The sequence below is a fragment of the Ambystoma mexicanum genome, chromosome 12 (assembly GCF_040938575.1).
Source record: "Ambystoma mexicanum isolate Mex_15411 chromosome 12, UKY_AmexF1_1, whole genome shotgun sequence".
Classification (NCBI taxonomy): Eukaryota; Metazoa; Chordata; class Amphibia; order Caudata; family Ambystomatidae; genus Ambystoma; species Ambystoma mexicanum.
In genome coordinates, this window is record NC_090936.1 from 891,454,887 (window position 1) to 891,477,430 (window position 22,544).

The 22,544-nt window shown below is 45.3% G+C and overlaps 1 protein-coding gene across 2 annotated transcripts in view; it reads right to left on the reverse strand.

The window, feature by feature from the left end:
* The window catches only part of BLTP3B (bridge-like lipid transfer protein family member 3B), a 2,399,137-nt gene that overhangs the window by 105,061 nt on the left and 2,271,532 nt on the right, over positions 1-22,544 (reverse strand). For both annotated transcript variants that reach the window (XM_069629381.1, XM_069629382.1), the window contains one exon: positions 8,143-8,345. In XM_069629381.1, the coding sequence (XP_069485482.1) occupies positions 8,143-8,345 (203 nt within the window). The remainder of the gene's footprint in view (positions 1-8,142; positions 8,346-22,544) is intronic.

The window sequence follows — 22,544 nt, forward strand, 5'->3', positions numbered from 1 at the left end:
AAGGTCAGGTAACCCACTAACCAATATAAGCTCAAACTCTGCATACTTATCTCACTCAAACTCACACAGCCATTTCTCGCACAATAAGCCGCACGCACTTCACAACACTGCAACACCACATATGTGTATACCGAGTTGAAGCTGCCAACAGAACACCACTCCTATCACTATCTTACTCACTTCTTCGCCTTAATAACCCATCGCACCTTTATAATTTACAGATCCGCCTGAGCGCCTGGGGACCAATTCCGTTGGTGACGGTGCACGGTACAAATACCTTTAACATTTAACATATGTCCTCTGAGCAAATTGAGAGATGGATATGTGTCTTCTCTGGACTGCACGCTTCTTGTAGAGCACAGACAACGGTGAGGAAATCATTGGAGGAGGCTACCTATGACTGTGCTATTAGAGACAGGAAACGGAAGTATTGTGGAGTGGTCTACCTATCTAGAAAACCGTAATGGTAAGGAATGTAAAAAGGTTAGTAGCCCCAATAACATTAAACATTCAAGATTGGTGTGCCGCCAATGATCTTTGTCTGAATGCCAGCAAGACGGAGATCCCCCTCATCGGCACACCTTCACCATCCTTTCCCCTCACTCTCTGGCCGGTCTCCCTTGGCCCTCCTCCTATCCCCACCTGCGAGGCTAAGAACCTCAGGGTCATCTTTGACTCCACCCTTTCCTTCTCTGCCCACATCTCTGAGGTCTCTAAAAAGTCACATTTCCGACTGCACCTCCTCAGAGGTACTCTGCCTTTCCTCTCCTTCGCCCAGAAAATCATGGGTTCCCAAGCTCTGGTTCTCTCTAGCTTGGACTATTGTAACAACCTCTTTCTAAATCTACCTGCCTCTACTCTCCGCCCTCTGCAACTAATCCAGAACAGGACTGCAAGACTTGTCCTTGGCCTCAAGCCCTGGGATCGTATCTCTCCAGCTCTGAAATCTCTCCATTGGCTCCCAGTGGATGCAAGAATTAAATTCAAAACCCACTGGCATTGTCCACAAGGCTTTCTGGGGGCCTAGGTCCAAAATACCTTCAGCTATCTCTCTGCAAAATACCTCCCCTCTCGAGCTCTTCGCTCCTCTACCTCCAACTCCCTCCGGGTCAGTCGTTTTTCAAAGAAACGAGCTGGGCGTAGATTTCTGTCTTTGGCGGGGGCCTCCCTCTGGAACAGCCTCCCTGCCACTCTAAAACTTGAGGAGAACCATCTCTGGTTCTGGAAGCACCGCAAGACCTTCCTCTTTTCTTCCGCCTTCACTCCCCTTCTGCCCTGCTGAGCCGTTCTCTCTTGGCACTGTGTACCTGGCCACCCTCTGTCCTCCGGGCCCAGGTACCTGCTTACCCTGCCACCCTCCGCACTGCCTCCGGGCCACCCCTTGCACTGGGGTCTGTATCTGTACCCATACAGCCCCCCTTTTTCTTCCTGCACTTATCAGACCTACCCTGCCTGCTGCCTTAAACCTAGCACTTGCAAATTGCTGGCTGCACTAAAACTGTTTGTTGCCTTTATTATTTATTTATTGTTTTTTTATCTGTTTCTCCTCTGCTTCGCACTTTCCACTTCCCCCCCTTCCATGCACTTTTCCCTCCCCCTCTCCCATGCACTTGCGCGTCAATGTCACTGGGCCTAGTAAGATCGCTCTTTTGTTCCCCCCGTTTCCCACCATTGCCTTGTTGCGCTCTGAAACACTTCTGTACGAGCGCGATAGAAATAAAATATCATATCATAGGTTATTTATAATGCGCTTAATAACCAGAGGTTTCTAAGCGCGGACTCGGGGATCGAACCTGTGTTGCTCCATGTCGTCTTGCTTCCAAGGCGAGCACGTTGCCCCGGAGCTATCCTCCCAAGACGAATACGTCTCCCTTGATCGGGCTTGGACCTTGCACTCTCACTTTCTGCTTATTTCACAGTTCAATCAAATCAAAGACTTTCGACTGTGCAATCGATTTTACAATGACCCTCGCAGGACCATTTTGATTCACTTTCTTTGCAAGCTTCACCTTTACTTTCGTTTTCCTTCAGCTACTTCTTTGTGGGATACATAAGACTGATACCTTCGATTGGGCACAACCGTGGTGCCAGACCACTCTGTTACCTTGTATCTGTCACTTTACTTTTCACGTGCAATGTTCCAACAATTATCGTCAATTTAGCCTTTGGTTGCGTCTTTCATCAAACGCGTCAAGGTTTGCTCTCTCAGGACACACAGTTGCCGCTCGCAACGTTCGCTTCAACATAGACCGACCTTGCACAGTTTGTCCAACTCATCGGATTCCTCTCTTACAGCTTTGATCTTGGAGCCAAGGACGATACCTTGGCGGCTGCTCCTTCTCCCCGACTCAGTCAATCCTGCAGGAGTGCCCCGGGTATCTGACACACAATGCAGGATTCACTAACTTTGCTTCCCGGGCTCACACATGCTGCTTTCAAGTTCCTAGGAGTATAATGATCACTCGTCGAATAGTCCAAGGGCATTCCCCTCCTTGATTTTCCTTCTCGGTCTGCCATCTTTCTCCATTTGTTCTGCTGCTGCATGGGAAGAACTGCTCCTTCGTGTGCTTTGCCTTGCTCAGTGTGCTCTCGTGCTCAACCTTTCATCCGTGTGGGGAAGCTCAATTGGAATCAGGTGTGAGTCGTTAATGGCAATTGGCCGACAATGGCAGTGGGACATGTCAGATGTAATGCTCGGGTGTGAGCCTGTCTTTCCCCAAAGCGCACTGTCCGTGTAAAAGTGTTCATGTAGGGAAGGGGTGGTGGGGGGTTGTTAAAGTTCCAAGATCTCCTATAAAGTTGGATGGGGTAAAGGTGTTAAAGGGGGATACTGCATCTCACCAGCGGGTGTCCCATCTACACTCCCCGAGGATCCCTCACCAAGGTGTTCTTCCCGCACTGGTCCACCCCCAAAGTTTGGATACAATAGTGATGGCCGTGCCCTGGCCGCCTGGATGACAGATCCCTGGGGATTAGCTGGTGAGACACCCTCTAGTTTCTCATAGTAAATAGACCAAAATGATTACAGCCCTTTTCTCTATTGTAAGGGCTAAGGGGAGGGTAGATAATGGCATTTATAAGGAAAAGGTGTGTTCCAGGGCTTAAGAGGAGTTGCAGTGGGAGTGGGCCTGATAGTAGGTTCTCATGCTCCGATTTTGTTGAGTTTCCTTAGCTTTAAAGATACTAAGAACACGTCTGAGAGGTTTTCGATTGTAACAGGAGGCTCTCATTTATTTCTCTGTGCTCCCATTTTTCTCCATAGACAGATTGTGGAAGAAAGGAAAAGCAAGTGCATTTGTGGGCAACATTTATTTTTATTAAAGTACTTACATAGTGTTTTTATCCAAACTGCTGTGCATAAATCAAAACAGTACAATAAAAGTAAATGACAGAAGCATGGGCCAGAAAATGATCATCATGACAGAGCAATCAAGTCAAAGGAAAACATCTTGTGGCAAGGCAGTCCACAAGACATGACGTATAATCGGTTTCTTGAAGAGTGCCAAATTAGCACAAGAACACATATGAAGAGGAAGAGCATTACAGAGTTTAAGCACCAAGAGTCGGAACGAGCAGGAACAGGAAGATGCACATAGAAGACGAAGAATAGAAAGAAGACATTGTGAGGCTTACTGGAGAACCTCTTGTGGATGATACAAGGGGACCAAAGAACACAAATAATCAGGAGCATGAACACATTTAAACACCAAAGAAAAATAAACTCAAATCTTAATTTAACAGGAAGCCAACACAGGTAAATCAAATAAGGAGAAATATTAGAGCTTGAAGTCCAAACTATAACCCAACAGCCAAGTGTAAATGAGAACAAAGAAGAAAAAGTGCATTAATGGGAAGGCCTACATATAAGTAGTTTAAGCAAGATAAAACAATAGTTGTAATTATGTTTTAGTAGAGGCAAAGGTTTCATTTTCTTGGAGAGTAAAAAGACCACAGGACAGTCATCTACGCGATTACCTAGCCATCATCCAGTCCTGAATGTCGAATGCCTGCCTCAAACTTAACCCCTCGAAGACCGAATTCGTCCACATCGGCCCCCCCCCTATATAACAATTTGTCCAACAATGGCTCAATGGTATGCGCCTAAAGGGATTTTATCCCTCTAGGTGCATCGTAACCACTACATAATGAGGCATTAACCGATCAACCTTGCAGCAGACTCATTATATAAAATCTGGTGCACGAAAACAATATATTCTCAACGGGGTTCCAACTATGGCTTGCAGGTTGGTTTTGGTTCCGCGGACTTAGTTTGGTGACTCACCAACCTCCATGATACCTTAACGTAGCTTCCACTGCTGGCCTGCAAAATATAGCCCAGGTGGGGACTGTACCTGCTGTAATGGCTTTGAAACCCATGACAGCCAGTTAGATTAGCCATCATATGCCCTTTTGCCGCATTATTACTCTAGAACAGGCATGTCTCAAGCAGCAGGGCTGTCTGGACTACCCTGCTGCAGTGGCCTTTAAGTCTATATTACTATGTATGTACTTGATCAATATCAGAGTAGGGGGCCAGGGGATGGACCTTCACAATATTTTGTGTTATTCTGTTTGATGATCATATGTGAAATATCACTAGAATATACAAATAAATGCTACCATGCTTTATGGAATAGTGATTAACTACTGAATGTTTTTATTTTATTAGTACCTTGCACTTGAAATAAACCAAAACACTTAATCCCCTCAAGTGCAGAGGGTGTGCATGTCACCTCGTTGGCACCCTACCAGGGACGCGACATGATGTCTTTTCCAAATTAATGATACATGCAGTTAGCACTGTGGAAAAAAATTATGCAGAAGCGAAAGGGTCAAGGAAACCAAAACAAAATGTGACACATTTGCTTTGTCAAATGTATACCTATATATATTAAGTGTTTGAGTAGAACAGCATCAGCAAAGCACTTCTATACTTGTTGATGAATAGCTTTCTTTTGCCTAATTATTTGTTTTGGTTTCATTACTATGTATTCAGACCATAGGCATAGGACATGGGGGGCACAGGGAGGACAAATCCCCCCCACAATTTTAAGTGGGGGGATGTAATGTCTTTTATCCCCCCCATAATATGTGTTTGGTGTGTCGTGCAGGGATCTGTTTTTGAAGTGGGGGAGGGGCTGCTTACTATGTAAACTGCCCTCTCCCCCCTGGCCTCCAAAGAATGGCGGCAATACCCTGGGGGCAGTTGGGTGATCATCTGCCCTCAGGGAAGTGGGGCAAACTAAAAATATATTTTTTTTAAATATAGTTTTGGGTGGGGTGGGTGTGGGTGGAACCACTAGTCACTAGGGATTTTTGCAAGGGGTGTGGCCCTCTCCCCCACCCTAAGTGGATGGGGGGGCACTTTATGTAGCCCTCCCTGGGGCAGATTTCTGCCCCTAGGAAGGGGTACATGAGATGCCCTCATCCATTTGGGGTGAGGGGAGACCACTGCAAATATTGGTAGAGCCACCCCCCAAGCCTGGGGCAGTACGTTCTGACCCCCCCGGGGGCAGATGGCCACACACATGTGCCCATCTGCCTCTAGGAAAGGGGCAAAACAAAAATAAAACAAATTATAACTTGTTTTGGGTGGGTGTGGGGGGCCACTGAACCACAATAGATGTTTTTAGTGGAAAGGAGGGTGGCCCTCTCCCCCACCCCAAATGGATGGGGGCATCTCATGTAGCTCTCCCTGGGGGCAGATTGATAGCACAATCTGCCCCTAGGAAAGAAGCAAAACAAAAATAAAAAAATAACTTGTTTTGAGTGGGTGTGGTGGTCACTAAACCACCATGGATGTTTTTAGTGGAAAGGGGGGTGCCCACGGGTGTCTTCTTTTCGGAAATGCATGGGGTTCTCTGTTTTCCTTGGTGGCTTCGACACCCTAGGCCCAAATTTGTAGGTTGTCCACATGAGCAAAATCTGCTTTGCCGAAAGGCTTGGGGTTATCAGTGGGTTAGCCTTTTCCCTTTGCGCCGAGGTAGGTGCATCCATACATTTGAGGTACCGTTTTCGTCGGGACACCTGTGGGAATGCGGGAAGGTAGGACATCTGTTGTTGGCGGCGTGTTTCGGTGGGTGGTCAGAGGGAAATGTCTCTGAAATTTGGTGGAAAAAAACACAATTTTCAGACATTTCCCTCTTGCCACCCACCGAACACGCCGCCAACTACACATGTCCTACCTTCCCGCATTCCCACAGGTGTTCCGACGTAAACAGTACCTTACATGTGTGAGTGCACCTACCTGGGCGCAAAGGGAAAAGGCTAAACCACTGGTAACCCCCAAAGGGTTTGGGGAGACAACCTACAGATTTGGGCCTAGGGTGTCGAAGCCACGAAGGAAAACAGGGTACCCCATGCATTTCTGAAAAGAAGACACCTGTGGGAATCCACAGAGGTATGACTTGCGCGAATCGCCCCAGAATTTAATACCCACAATCCCAGACAATGTGAACATTTTGTTTTTTCCACCAAATTTCAGACACATCAGTGTGGATTGCACAATAATAAGTCGACAGAGGTATTTCAAATGGCCAATTTCGCTCTTTGGATGAAATTGTCAAAGTGGGAGAATGTTGCCCAGCATGTGCCACTTTCTCTGCGGAGTGAATTGTGCCCACCCCGAGGAAGAAGTGTGAAAAACCCACAAGGGCACTGTGCCCTGCTTTTTCTACATGTGTCTTTCCCACAGGGTGACAGATGCCGACTCAGACATTGGTAAGTCTCAGGTGGCAAGCCTTGTACCCTAGTTGAAGTGGCAAAGGATTCCATACTTCTGAGGCTGATAACATTAGTAGCATTAAGTTACATGCTACCTGACAGGTATGTGTGATAAAGTTGCAAAGCAGAGCTGTTAGTGGGCTAAAGCAGGAGGCAATGTCTGCCCACCCTCAAAGGGTACATACAACCAAAAGTAATAAGCCCCTCCCCCATCATGGCTGTAGGGGCCAGGCTCCAAACCAGGACAGAAATGCGGAAGTAAGAGGACAATTCAGGACACAGAACAAATGGAAGTGAGACAGACTGCATCTGTCATTGCTGTGTTAGGGAGAATATGTTGAGTGTTCAAGCTAGGAGGTATGTATTAAGCAAGCAAGCAGTGAGACAAGGGAGAGGCAAAGAAAGGCTCTTTGAATAATGTAGCAGGGCAGAGGACCCATGCTCTGCCGTCCTAGTAACATACGAGAGAATCAAATAGATCAGGCTTTGCAGCAAATGTTAAACGAGAAAGGAACAGAGTCCAGATCTGCATTCAGAATAACAAAGGCAAAGAAAGGCTAGGCTCTGAAGCCAGCATGAGATGGAATAAGAGGGACCAGATTCGTCGTGAGAAGCTGGCCCGGCCCTCGCAGCGACGCTAAAGGGGCAGCCCCTCTGGCCACCCCCCTGGGTCCACATACACCCCACCTACTAGGCATCCCCCGGGACCGACACATCCGGCTGCGGACCTCCGGGGTGGGCTGGCGATCGCTCATCCTCCTTGTTTGCTGTCCTCCCCACCCCCAGAGGACAGTCAAAGCAGCAACATCACACACCTGGTCCCTGGAGGACAGTCAAAGCAACAACATCACACACCTGGTCCCTCTACTCCCATAACAGGGCTTACTCAAAGGTACAAACAAGATTTCCTCTTTCTTTGAAACCCCCATCCTTCCATTCCAAGAGACACACACGTCTCCTTGCCCCACACAAAAAAAGTAGCAACTTGCAGTTGGTAGAAAAGGCTGCAACTCCTTTATTTGGCAGGAGTCCACTTACAGGTGATCTGCCTCTTAACGAGCTGGCGTCCTAGCTGTGGCCCACTGGAAGTAATTGTTATTTCCTCTCGCTTACCATGAGCTCATAGTCAGATGATGAATCCAGAAATGCAACATACAAAGACATGTTCTTTGTTGCTGCATCCTTTAATTTTCTTCTGTTTTCTTTTCTTCTTTTCTCTTGTTTTATACAGTGATATTTATAATTTAATACGTACTGTTATTTTAAATCTAATTTTGTGGAAAGTCGAGTTATTTGACTAAAACACAATAAATAAATAAATAAAGCAAAGTCCACAAGATGTCCCCTGTCCCCCCAGATTTTGTGTGTCTCCTACGCCCCTGATTCAGACACAAACCCAGAATGGAATTTTCCAAGTACCTGTTCTTTGCTGTAGTCCGTTGCTTTCCATGCTGAAGATCGGTTTACTTTTGAAGGTTCAGACAGAACCTTTTCCGGTTCTGTCTGTATGGCTATTGAGAAACAATCTTTCCGAGTTGTGTTTTCGGTAACGCTGTTAGATTGCATTGAATGATGTGTTTCGTTAAGTTGCAATAACTCTTCACTCTCCCGTGATGGCATCCCTGCAGTAGGGATAAAATCAAATACATATTAATCATTTAAAGTTGTATGTCTATATAGTAATCTGATGTAATATTAGCCAAACTATACAAATCTCTACTGGAATGTGAAGTATAATAAATGTGTATTTACACTTCACTTGAAACATTAGATCCCTCATTTTGTTCTAAATATGAGATATCCTGAAAGGAACAAGATAAAACATTTACAGAATTATTCTTCTAATTTTGCAGACCCTTTCGTAATCAATTACCATCACAAACCACATTTTCATGTGTGATACCTTGCAGAAGAAAGCCAGCAAGATTTTGATAATCATATCAATAGGAACAGACATGTGACAGTGCACTCTGGTACATATCTGTTGGAAAGAGTGTCTTACACGATTTCTTTGCTTTAATGTTCTATGCTTCAACTTATTCCTCAATGTATGCCTTTCATTCTGCGTGGCCATATAGGATTGTAGAAATCGAAATGGCAACTTCAAGTCTAAGTGTTAGCTCAGGAGGATCTGACACAAGCTCGATAATTAGAATCAAAACAGCAGTGGCTGGTGAATGGTGTACAGTAGACCATACGACAGCCTCACAACAGCAGTGGGCAAAACATACTTTCATTTTTTTCATATATTTGTGAACCGAATTTCACAATGTTACCAAATAATTACAGGTTAAGAAGATAAACTTTGAAGTGACGATAAGCACATTACGGAACTGTCAGCACTGAAAAGGCAGGAAAACTGCAGAGCTTCTGCTCCAGCTTTCAGCCACCCTCTGGACAATAAAGGCAGACACTGGTGGGACTGTTCAGCCATGGGGGTAAGACTGTTCACTTCCATGGCTGAACTACAGTGAAACAGAGAACTTTCCAGTCATGTAAAAGGCAAAAGAGAGCGTCCACGACTGGAGGCAGGAATGGTAATCTCTTCTCTTTAATGACATATCTCTGATGAGGTCACGGGTATTAATGATGAAACTAGAAGCACAGAGTTAGAGAGCAGGATCTCCAAGCATTGACTCGCCAAACAGATGGAGCAAGCCAACCAGAAAATCAATGAAACTACTCACGAGAAGTAAAGTCTTTGTATTTGACATCCCAGAGGGGAGCAGAGAACGGTAATCCTCTAGAATGTTTGAAAAGGATGCACCCCAAGGTTGTGCACCTACAAGATCAGCGGCCCCTAAAAAGTGAAAGAGCATACTGCACCTCTGCACCCAAACTGCAATAAGGTGGGAGGCCCCACCAAATGATAGCGAGAGTCCAACATTTTCCAGTGAAAGAAATGTTGATGTTAAGAGCGAGGGAACTAAGCAAAGTGCATGTGGGAGAGAGCAGGCTGATGTTCTTCAATGTCTTGAGTAAAGGGATGATGGATTAAGGGAGGTTATTCACAGAGGAGCAGATGCTGGCTAAGCAGAAAAACTGCACCTACTGCATGGTTTTGCCTGCAGTCTGTAAGATTGTGCTTAATAGTCAAGTAAGGAATGTGTTACTTACCAATAACGCCTGTTCTCCAGCATTGGTTGCTTTCATAGATTCTCATCAGGCTGGGAATGCACAGTAACAGCAGTTTTTATTTAAGTTGTAAAACTGCAATCAATTTAGTGTTTTCTTAGAGTCTTTTTCCGTTATGTTCCCCTTTATCCAATGGGCAGCATGCACCTCAGCTCCTCCCTTTTAGGCTCACTTTAGATTAGCACGATGTATGTGAAGTGCCAGGATTAACCAAACAGAGCCTTAAGTGGGGTAGGAGGGAGGGTTGCATGTGAATCTATGAAAGATAATGCTGGAGAATAGGAATGGCAGATAAGTAACTTATCCCTTCTCCAGCATTAGATCTATCATGGATTCACATGTGGTATGAACAATTACAAAGCAGTACTCATAAGTATAGAATACAAAATGGGAGGATGATAAGGCTCACCTGCAGGAAAGCTTACCTCACAAGCGACTTGATGGTGAAGTACAACCTGTCCTCCGTGGGGTCTCTGTTGATGCAGTAGAACCTCATGAAGGTATGTACTGAGCTCCACGTTGCTGATCTGCAGATGTCCGACATTCAGACCTTGGAGAGAAAGGCCATGGTGGAAGAGCCTACCCAGAAGTGGCCTGTTGACCATGTGATGGCAGTATAAAATGCAGGCAGACAGGCAATTGGAAATGGAGGCTTTACAAATTTCTTTGCCCGCTGTCAAGGGACCTAAAGCTACATTCACTGTCAAGGGACCTAAAGCTACATTCAACTGGGATGATTTGCAAAATTGTTTGGTGCGGGCTTGTAATATTTCAAAGCCCTCATAACGTCCAAAGGATGCAAAGAACATTCTGCCGCAGTAGACAGAGTCAAAGAAAAGGGGCAGGGCAAATGACTCGTTAAGATGAAAGGATGGAGGAACATTCGGCATAAAGGTAGGATTTAGGGCATAGCTAAAAGCTTGATTTGTGGAAGACCAAATAGGGCAGTTTACAGAACAGAGCTTTGATTTTCCCCACTCTCCAGGCAGAGCTAATAGCAACCAGGAATGTCATTTTACAGGAGGGGAATTTGATATTGGTCTTGTGTAAAGGCAGGTGCCTATGAGCTTAGAAAGAACCACATTGAGTTCCCAAGTGGGGGCTGGCATACGCAAAGGCCTTTGAGGAACTCCTTAACTAAGCACTGCAACCACACACAGGGTACAACCAAGGAGCGGATGAATTTTGATACAGCGGCAAGGTAAACCTTAATTGAAGAATGTGCCAGGCCACTTTGTGCCAGTGATGGCAGGTACGGCAGCACGGCCTGCGGCTTGAAGTACAAAGGATGAATATTGTTTGTTGCACACCATGTCGGAAACCGTTTACACTTTCAATCATAGCATGAAACAGTAGACAAACGGTTCCTGCGCTTCCTCAAGAAAGTCTGTGCAGTCTTAAGGAATAGGAATGTGTCCAAATTCTAGGGAGTATGTGCCAAGTCTTCAGGTTGAGGGTGGCTGTGTTGTGGTGCAAGACTGCTTTGTTGTCTGTGGATAGGAGGTTGAAAATTGGTGGAAGTCGAATGGGAGATGTCTATTAAAGGCTGGGTAAATTCCAAGCACCAGACCTGTCTCAGCCAAGTCGGCGCCACCAGGATCGGTCTGCACTGAATAAGTGAAAGAGTGGAGGACCTTCGGAATCGGTGGAAATGGCAGGAACGCATGAAAGTGTGTGTTCGGCCATGGAAACGAGAAAGCATCCCCCAGGCTTCAGGAATCTGCAGGCGGAAGCCTTGCAGTTTGCATTCTCATAGGTGGAGAAAAGGTCAATGTCCAGGACACCCCATGTTTGGAGGATGCAGAGCACCTGGTCGTGGTCAAGTTCCCATTTGTGGTAAGAGCGCAGTTCCCTACTGAGGGAATCTTCAATTGAGCTGTAAATGCCCGGCAGATGGAATGGCAGTACAAACATCCCATGAACCAGAGCCCACCTCCATAGCTCTTGAGCTTCCCTGGAGAGTAGTAGAAATCGGGTGCCACCCTGTCAACTAATGTAGAACATGGTGATGGTGTTTTCTCCATAAACGTCTAAACAACTTTAACTTGGAGGTGGAGCTCGAGCGACTTCATCATCCAGCACATGGCTCTCAAATTGAAGACGTTGATGTGCAGCTGTTTGTCTTCTTGGGACAACAGATAGGTAGTTGCCAGAGTGGGCTCCCCAACCTTCCAGGAAAGCATCAGTAGTCACCAAGACTTGGCGAGAGGGGGTCTGGAAAGGGGCACCCTGAGTGAGATGGAAGGGTATCGACAAACCATTGAAGAGCTTTGTGGAATGTGTGTGAGAGGGACACCTTGTTGTCCCAGGACCTGGAGTTCTGTTTCCAACTGCTTTCTAGGTATATTTGAACGGGCCCCATGGGGAGCAGACCTTGTTGAATTGGAGAAATTAAGGTGACATAATAAAGCAAGCAGTCCTTGTAAATTATTGGGAATCCCAGTGGGGATAAGCAGCTTATCATGGTCCTGGTAGGTAGTTGGGCTTGAGGAAGGGACCCTGATGAGCCAATCGATGAGATAGGGATAAAGATGTGCCCTGAGACAACACAGGTGGACTGCAGCGCTGCCGGGTATTTCATGAGGACTTGTTGTGATGATTTGAGACCAACAGGCAAGGCCTTAAACTGGTAAAATGTCTTTGGTGCCAATCAATGTGCATGTGGAAGTAAGCAACTTCCAGAGCCAGGGAGGTACGAAAATCACCCTGCTGCAACTGACTCAGTACATGTTGCAGTGTGACTATACAGAAGGTTTGGGACGGATACGTTTGTTGAGGAGGTGGAAGTCCAGAATGGGGCCAGCTTTTCCTTGACTGCGAAGTACCGTGAGTACACTTCTTGACCCCGTTGTGCACAAGGCAGTGTGGCTTTATGAAAGGGTGATATGGAAGCAACAATGCCAAGGCATTATTTCTTTGTAGAATGCGTCCCTTCTTATCATAAATATGCCATCAGTGTTTCTTGCATGCTTAAAGTTCAATAAAATGTTTTGGACATAAAACAAATGCATCTTTAAAATGTTTATACAATACTGGGTTATGTTCTAGAAACTCTGATACCTTTATCTTCTCTTAAGACCTCTACTCTCTAAATCCCTTTTATCTAGTTTTCAAAATCTCTTACACATAAGCAACACATTGGACTTTGTTGTCCTTGGGCTCCCAATTTCTTCAGAGCTTTAAAAGGCACAGTCTAACCCAGCGGTAACCCAGTCAATCATGCCTTCACTATACTTCGGATAGTCCAAGCACTTCGAGCCTCTAATGCATCCAGACCATACATTTACAATTTAATTATTTTCATCTCTTCACTCACTTGCTCTGTCTGTTCGAGCTCCCTTCCATTCTTCCCAGCCCCCTTTCTATACCTCGTCCCTCGTTAATCCACTTTTTTCCTTTCTCTCCTGCAGAATAAGGTCCGGAGATCCATTGCAGGGGGACAAAATACACCCTAAAATCTCAGACAAGGATAGGTGATTTGAGACCTCTATGGTGGTGTAGTATAAAAGCCTAATAATTAGTTAACTAATAAACATCTTGCAGGCATATGGAACTAAGGAGGAGAGGTGGCAGCCCGATCCATAGGTGCTGAGAAAGTATTTGGCCATGTAGGTTGGAGTTATTTGAAACAGAGTAAATCCGGGTTTGGAAATAGATTCTTGGAACTATTTAGTGCACTATATTCGAATGAGTGGGCATGTGTCATTACTAATGGGGTCCAATCTGAAGGGATCGATTTGGGAAGAAGTATGCATCAGGGCTGCCCCCTCTCTCCCGATTGTTTAACCTATTATTAAACATAGCTTTGTAATCCTTACTGGTGGTGATGTGGCAGATGAAGGTATGTAAAGAGTCAATGTAGGTAACTCGGATGTAAAAGTCCTGGCATACACTGATGAGGATTATGCTGCAATGTCCGAGCCAGAGATCTCCTTGGCGCCTTTGCTAGTGTTACTGTCTACGTACACTTAGATCTCAGGGTATAAGGTGAAAGGGTGCAGAAGGAGGAGACTGACGCACAGGTGGCATAGTGATTGCTATAGACTTTTATATACTATACAAATAAAGAGAAAACCTATATTTCACTATATCTAGGAGGGGATTCCTTGCCTCAACTAAAGTGTTAATGGGTCCGTCACGATGTCTTAGTAACTTTAAAATTCCACCGTCCTGTGTCAAAATGTCCCTATATCTGTCCTTTATACTTATAACTAAACTAGTAGGTTGCTCCAAATTTCTTGGTCCAGGAGAATGAACACTCCTCCTGCACTTGGTTACAATTCTGGTTGCAAGTTCCTCGCCAGAGGGAATGACACCCTTCCCCTAATTTTAGTACTACAGAAACAAACAAAAGGATTGCAGATCCTCTAACACATTGAGACAGATAGTTCACCATTTATTTTCCCTGGGGGAATTACTCCCTTCCCACTGGTTTGATCCTCCTTGCAGGCTCAACTGCCAGGAGAATGACGCCCTTCTCCTGACATGTTTTGGCTTTGCTCTCACAGTTAACACCAGGGGGATTGACTCCTTTTCCTTGGGCTTCCTCAGGCTTTATCTCACAGTTTACCACACCAGGGGGAATGACTCACTTCCCCTGGCTTCTGCCACGAATATGACTTGCGTTATGTTTCGGTTCTTGGGTGCACGACCCTTCCCTAGTAGTCAGTGGCTTTTCTTGAACCCCAGCACGAGGGATACTCCCTCAAATTCTCTCTACGTTTGTGTGCTGCAAGGACTCCGAGGGTGTCCTCACTTCTTTCCCCAACATATCCTATTCTTAAGTGGCTAGGGAAAGGCCATCGCTCTTGGATCCTGACCCTGGGGGAGGATATGCGAGGGAGGATCTCCTGGGTGGAGGAGACTTGGAGAATGTTCCCAAGATGCTGGGAGGTATCAGGAGTGTGATCTGGTGCGACGAGTGAGAGGGAATCGTTGGCAGTCTGAGGCGGAGTTGAGGAAGCAGTGCGGCAAGGAGCGAAGATACCAGGAGCAGTGGAGAGGATCCTGAACGCTCACAGTTTCAGGACCGCTGAATGCAGACTACAAGAGCTATGATGTTAGCATCGGGGAATCGAGGAAGCCGTGGAGGACACAGTATGCCAGAGTGAACCAGTGCTTGCATACCACGAGTGGAGAAGTCTCTCCGGCAAACCGCAGAAAGTGGAAACTAGAGTGCGAGAAGCCCGGGGAGTCTACCTGGGTGAAAAGGGGGTCCTGGACACGGTGGATGGGCGGTTTAGAGGCAGAGACATTTGATTTTGAACATCTGAATTGAATATAAGGCAACCAAGAATTAACATGAACAGTCAAGTAAGCAAGCATTGCCAAGACCCAAGAATAGATGTGCAAGAGAACTATAGAACAGAAACTGTTTCCTAGCAGGAGAGTGTACTTGGAAGCATACGTTGGTGTTGCAAATGAAAGCTACTAAATGAGTGAATGTTGATAAAGCCAGTTATAATAAAGCTTCATGGGCGCTTGCAAGGATAAGGAGTCGAGACTTGTTGTGAGACTGAAACTGTGACAAGATTTCTATGAAACAGATCCAAGACAGGTGTGTTGGTTGCGTGACCTGTAATGGGTGGACTGTGTGGTCCGACAACTGCGCCCAGACTGAATACACCCACCTAAAGAAAAGCCACATTGTGAAAGAATAAAAGAAACCTATGTGAACTGAGAATAAGATGGACTTTATACATTGGTGACAAGGAACCAAATCCGAGGAACTGGAGAGGACCCCAAGGGACTGTGTTATTTTGGAACATTGAATATCCAACTGTTGTTTTGGAACATTGAATATCTCAAGGAACTGTGTTCTTTTGAGACATTGGAAGAATTGAAAGCTTTAGGAAGGGAACCCCTCTTTTGCAAAGTCAACTATTTGAAAATTGGGGAAGGGAAAGCCTGTTTCCACCTTATAGCTGAAAGAAGCTCTGACCTTTTATGTTGAAAACATTTTATTTGATACTTACATCCCTAAACATTGTATAGAATTAGATAGGTTTTGGACACAAACCGACATTTGCTTTGGACTTCCTGACACAGACTATCATTAGTGTCATTTAGATAGGGAAATCCCACCTTAGCATAGGGCAAGATAGGCATTTTCCAACCTAATTTTTATTTAATAAAAGGGAATATCCCAAACCGTTACTTCAGTTGTCTCTGTCTACTTCATGATGCCTTCACGGTGCGGGTCCCAGACCCTTCTCTGGTAGCCAGTGGTATTTCTGTTCTCACTGGGAAGAGGGATTTTATCCCTGAGGCTATGCTTGACTCTCCACTCCGACCCCTGGGTCTCACCACGTTTCACTTTACCTGCTTTCCAAATGGGACGCGCCACTGGCTCTTCCAGGGTTCGTGGTACTTCTCGCCAGCCTCTCCGGTGCCCTTCTACACTGATCGGCTTTCTCCAGCAGCTTCTCAAGCTCTGCTGTTTCGGCATTGGCAAGCTCTCGCTCCCCACTCAGGAACAGCACCTCTTAGGACCAAGTGGTCCACTTCACAACAGGCTGGGGACAGCACTCCTTTGGCAATCCTAGGAGGAGTCGGCCTCCGGCTGGCTCTTCTGCTGCTTCAGAGACATCTCACCTTCTTGTGCCCTTCACCCGGGTAGCTGATGCAGACTCCAGACTTCAGCAGTAGAAGACGCAGAGTCCTACTTCAGTTTCCCTATTATAGGGCTTGTCAGCCCTTACATAATGTCAGTCCTTGTTGGTAGTGGCTCCATGGTATTTCTCATGCATTTCTCATGCCTCTCTTGAGCCACTTCTTCTCAGTACTTTCAGCACTTTTTCAGGCACTGCAGTAATACCTGGGCCTACTATTAGTAGGTGTTAAATCTTCAGGTTTGCAGAGGTACATGAAAGGGCTGGGTAAGGCACTGGGGTCTACATAGTACGAAGGTGTGTAAGGTGTTGGGTCAGGGGTGTTATACCACATTCTCCCTAGATGGTCGTCTTTGTCCCTAGAGGGCGAGTCTCTCCCCATGAGATCCTCCGGCTGTGTACCATCCCCCAGGGGGACTATTAGATTGTGGCCTCACCTCCCAGGCCTCATGGGAAGGGGCTCCCCCTCAGGGAGAAGTGACAACCTCTTGAGATTCGTCACAAGGTTTGTCTGGGAAAAAATGAAATCTTGCCATTATTGAAGATGTTTTTTAGAGGTTACTTTCAAGAGAGTGTGGTGAAGTGTGCTGGAGGGAGCATTTGATATTTGGGGGTGAAATTAGCTAGGGATTAAAGAAAATAATGTCATGCAATGTCATTAAGGTAATGAACAGTATTGAGGATATTAAAAGGTGGCAGCACCTGCACTTCATGCTGTGGGGAAAAGATAGTGCCATGAAATTGGTTTTTCTACCGGGATAGTGTATTTTGGGGCTTTAACTTTGCCACTGTTGGAAAAAGAGTTGCAAGCAGTTTTTAAGAACTTGGGTGGATTTATTTTGGGGTAGAGGAAAACGGGTGAAGCTCAGTTGGTCCATTTTGCAGAGGGGGAATTTGGGTTCCCAAAGCTTAGAAACTACCATAGATTGTGCATACTTCATGCAATGAGGTATTGTATTGTCAAGACCGGGAGAGGTGGACAAAATGGCATTAATCGGAAGAGGAGTCTAATAGCCCTTAAATAGTGAAAGAACCCAGACAACGGATAGGCTTATTGTTGAAAAATTGGAAATAATGTACAAACCTGTTGAACTGTGAAATAAGTATGCATTAGAGGACCACCCAATGGGGAGATCCGGCAATTACATGGGGAATAAATAATTGTATTGGAAACCATGGATTTTAGCAGGGATCATGTAGGTGTGTCTGGGATTGAGATAAGAAGCATGGGCTGGAGATAAGAACAGAACCTTTGAATACCTAAAGTTCAAATATAAGTTCCAGGCCAGGGAGAGGTATTGCCTTTTGAGGGGCTTCCTCAAGACCCTTAATACGTTAGTTGATTTAGGACTGTCGGGCACAACATAGATGCATACATTGTTAAAGCAGACGGTGTACAGCGCATGAATGCCCCAGGGAGTACTGGCTAACACTCATGGCAGTGAATAAATACACGGTGGCCTGGAAAGCTGATATGGAAATAGGTGTGAAAGAAAGTGCCTGTGAGCCATTTGTGAAACTATTAAAAAAGTAGATTTGATTTAAACCTCAGATACACTTTGCAATGTGTGATCATGCACAAACATGATGCGCTAGAAAACCAATTCCGTTTCTCTCGCTCTCTCACTGAACCTGGGACCTGCTGGGCTGGCAAGGACGCGGACTGATGTTGGCACATATGTTCTGGAGCTGTAAGGAGGAGTTTTGTTGAGAGGTGTTGGAGTGAATGCAGTTGGTAACTAGTAAGGATCTGCCACTGGAACCACTAGCAGCAGTGTTTAACTACTTGCCAGGGTCGATGGCACAAACAATCCATACAAGAAGGTGTTTACACAGGTCTCTCACTTGTACACGGAAAGAGATATTGAAGCTTTGGATGGCAGGTACACGGCTGAATGGAGGAATGGGTTGAGAGCCTGTGGGGTCTGTCAAATTATGAGCAAACTATGTTTGCAGAAAGAGAACATGACGATGAGCACACATGGGGCTACTTACATGAGCTTTGTGTGTGATTGGACGCAACCTATAGGCTCGCACTGAGATCTGCATAAACCCCTACTACCTTCCCCTTCTCCAGCTTTCTCTGGGTACACCTTTTAAGGTCCTTTCGAGACCTCCCTTTTTTCCCTTGTATGTGGGGTGCTTGTTGTGGCCTTTAACCAATGTAAGCGGCTGTCCTCTTGTGTTGCATACTCAGATCCTAGTTGGTAGTAAATATTAAAAAGTTCTAGACAGAGGGAATGGTGAACCATACACATCCAGGGGCACTACCCACCTTAAATACCTCACAGCGTAATTTCTGGTAAATATATTTCTCCAAGTCCAGCAGTTTGAATAACCTCATGCCTCAAGTCTTTAAGTACTTCAACATAGCTAGGGAAGGATCTTGTTACTTTAAAAAAAAAAAGTATTTGCATTTCAAAATGTACAACCCAACCATCCAAATCCCTAACACAATCCCTCCCCACTACTGCCCCCCCACCCCACATTGTGAGCCCCCCCTACCCAGCACATGGATACATTGATTTATCTTAAGATTAGTAAATGCCTAGGATCCATAGCTTTTTAGGGCATAAGGGTACATTATACTCATTATTCGGAAACTGTAAGACCATTTCCCAGTCTTTTTTAAATTGAATTTGAGTGCCTTGGATGGCGTAGGTGACCCATTCTAGTGCGACAAAGTTCCAGATTTTTATAAACCAGTCCTACCTGTGGGGAGGCTCTGTTGCTTTCCAGGGTTGGGCCATCATTAGCTGGGCTGCCAACAGCAAACGGCACATGCACATGCCTCGGCCATCGTTAGTGTTCCGAAGTAGCAATGTCCAGTAGATAGTGTTTCTGGTCCTTTTGGGTCTGAATTCCAAATATTTGCACCATGTGTCCCCCAAAAGTTGTTCAATTTAGGACAATCCCACCATACATGTAGCCAATCCCCCTTATTGCCACACTCCCTCCAACACCCATCAAACCTCTCTACTTTCATTTTATGTAACCTGTGTGGAGTATAATGCCATTGTGTCATGACTTTGCACCAGGCTTCTCTTATCTGTAGTGAGCGTGTACGTTTGGGAATATCTCTCCAAAGTAAATCCCATACCACCTCGGATATGTTTATTCCCCCTATTTGTTGCCATTTCTGTACATATCTGATGGTACCTGCTGGCTAGTAGTCTGTCAGAAGTCTGTATAGATTGAAGATAAGAGCTTTGTCCCCTGGGTTTGACAGCAGAAACGTCTTAAATGTGGTAAATAGTCTAGTGGCTGCGGCTTTATTCAAGGGGGCCATTATCCAGTGACGCACCTGGAAGTATTGAAATCTGTCCACCTCCGTTAGCCCTTTAACATTGCTCATAAGGTTTGGGGTTTGCACCCTGAAACAAATCCCGTATTTTGCTACATGCTGCGCGTTTCCATTTGGGAAATTAGCCCTTTTCCATACCTGGGGTAAATTGTGGGTTATTCAGAAGTGGTGTGAATGGGAACAGATACGTTGTGAGTTTTGTCTATTTACTTTCTCCCAGGTAGTTCCCACTAACCTTGTGATCCGACTAGCATGTATATCTGGATGGTGGTCGTTTCTGGTGAGCCAAAGTGATTCACCCATATGAGGTCCGCCCAGTGCCTTTTCCATCGCCATCCATGGTTTTTCTGAACTTACTGCCACCCAATTCCAGAGCACTAGTAATGATGCGGCTTGAAAGTATTTAATAAAATCTGGGAGTCCCAGACTGCCTTTGCGTGTAGGGGCCGTTAGGGTTTTTAATGCAATCCGTTGTGTCTTATTATTCCAAATAAAGCAGGATATAACATCATAGGCACCTGTATTGGGAGTGCTTCAAATAGATAAAGAACCTTGGGTAATACCACCATTTTTACAGTTTTAATCCCTCATAGCCCAGAGACTGATTGAGGTCCCCATTTTGCCAGTTGTTGATTGTGCTCTTCTAGTAGAGGGGGTAATTGGCCCGGTGTAGTCCCTGTAGCGTGGCTGTTAAAGTGTACTCCCAGCAGTTAATGTCGCCCTGGGCCCCGGCCGAATTGCATTTTCTCAGTCACCTTGTCTTCTTCTGATGCGGTCAGGGAGAGATTTAGTATTACCGATTTGGACACATTTATTTTTAGTCCTGCACCTTAGCCAAATGACTAATTCCTTCATGACTGCCGGTAATGACATCATCAGATTGAACACAGAGGAGCATATCATCCGCATACGCCATGATTGTATGCGTGTTGCCTCCAAACGGGATCCCTTGAATTAAGTCTGCCCGTCTGATTTTAGTTAACAGTGGTTCTAAATGTATATAGGAGAGGCGAGAGAGGACAACCCTGTTTAGTGCCGCGGTGTATTGTTATTGGAATGGATAATTGGCCATTAACGAGCAATCTGATCTTTGGGTCTTTGTAGTTTACTTTAATTTTGTTAATAAAGATAGGACCAAACCCCATTGCCATCAGTGCGCATACCATAAAGGGCCATTCAACTCCGTCAAAGGCTTTTTCTGCGTCTAGCAAAAGTAAAACTGCCAGAAGTCTTTTCTTGGAGATTTTCTCCAGCAAGTGACAGTCTCTTCTGATATTGTCATGGGTTTGCTCATGTTTTATGAAGCCCGACTGGTCCAGGTGAACAAGGGATGACAATATGTTCACCATCCTATTGGGCAGGACTTTTGTGTATATTTTGCCATCTAGGTTTATCAGGGCTATTGGGTGGAAAGACCCACAGCTAGTCAGATCTTTATTGGGTTTAAGGAAGAGGATCAGTTTTGCCTCTTCCATCATAGGAGATTTGTGGCCACTTTTCCCAAAAGAATTGAAGACACTAGTCAGTCTAGGGAGCAGAATAGAGCTGAATGTTTTAAAAAAATGTGTCTCGATAGCCGTCTGTGCCTGGGTATTTGTTCAAGTGGAGGTTCTGCATAAACTGTGATACCTCTTCAGTGGTGATCTCTTGCTCTAGCATCTCCCTTTCCTGTGCTGAGAGTATCAGAAGTCGGACTACTTGCAAGTATTCATCTTGCAATGTGGGATCCTGTATGACCGACGGGTAAAGAGTGGAATAGAAGTTCTTGAATTGTGTGAGGATATGCAGGGTTGTCATAAATAGCTCCCCTTGAGGGTCTTTCATTCCTTGTATAATTTGGGCCAACCTTTTAGGTCTTAGTTGTCTAGCCAGTACGCGATCCGCTTTATTAGCTTTCACATAGTATTTCACATAGTATTTCTGTTTTGTGTATAGGAGGCTTTTTCCGGCTTTTTTCATTTGTAAAAAATTCAACCTGCCCTTTATATTCCTATATGCTTTTCTATGGTCCCCGTGTCGGTTTCCATTTTTTTCATAATGTGTTTCAGTTCCCCTTCCAGTTCCATTGTACCACTTTGCTTTTGTCCAATTACACTTTCCACTATTAACTCCCCACGAAATGTTGCCTTAAAAGGCATCCCACACTGTGTTTTCTGCCACTTCCCCTTTTGTGTTGTTGTCAAAGAACTCCATAATTTTCACTTTCAGTTTATCCCTAATGATAGGATCATGGAACAGCTCTGTGGGACAAGACCGGGACCAGACCCCCGATCCTCCTATTTGGTTGAGGAACAGTGAACTCTACTGTCATCGGAGCATGGTCTGATAATGCAATTGGGTGGGTCTCGAAATATTTTATATGGCCTAGCAGCGTCGTGGAAGACCAGATGTAATCAATGTGGGAGAATGCTCTGTGAACATGTGAATAATGTATATATCCCTATTCCCTCCCTTTTAGAGACGGCCATAAATCATTCAACGCAAATTGTTCAGATTTGAGCTTAAGGGTGCGTGATGTGGTGGCCTGACCATAATTGCGTGTTAGAGCTTCTATCCTGCCGGGGACCCCAAACTACACTGAAGTCACCCATTACTAAACTTTCTCCCATCGAGAATACCTCTTGATCAGTCAGCATCGCCCTCAGGAAACCCTCCTGCCCTGTATTGGGCACATAAATCATAGCCACCAGGAGCGTAATTGTCCCTATGCTGAATGTGAGGAATAGATAGCTCCCTCCTTTGTCTACTCGCATGTTAGTGATATTTGCTTG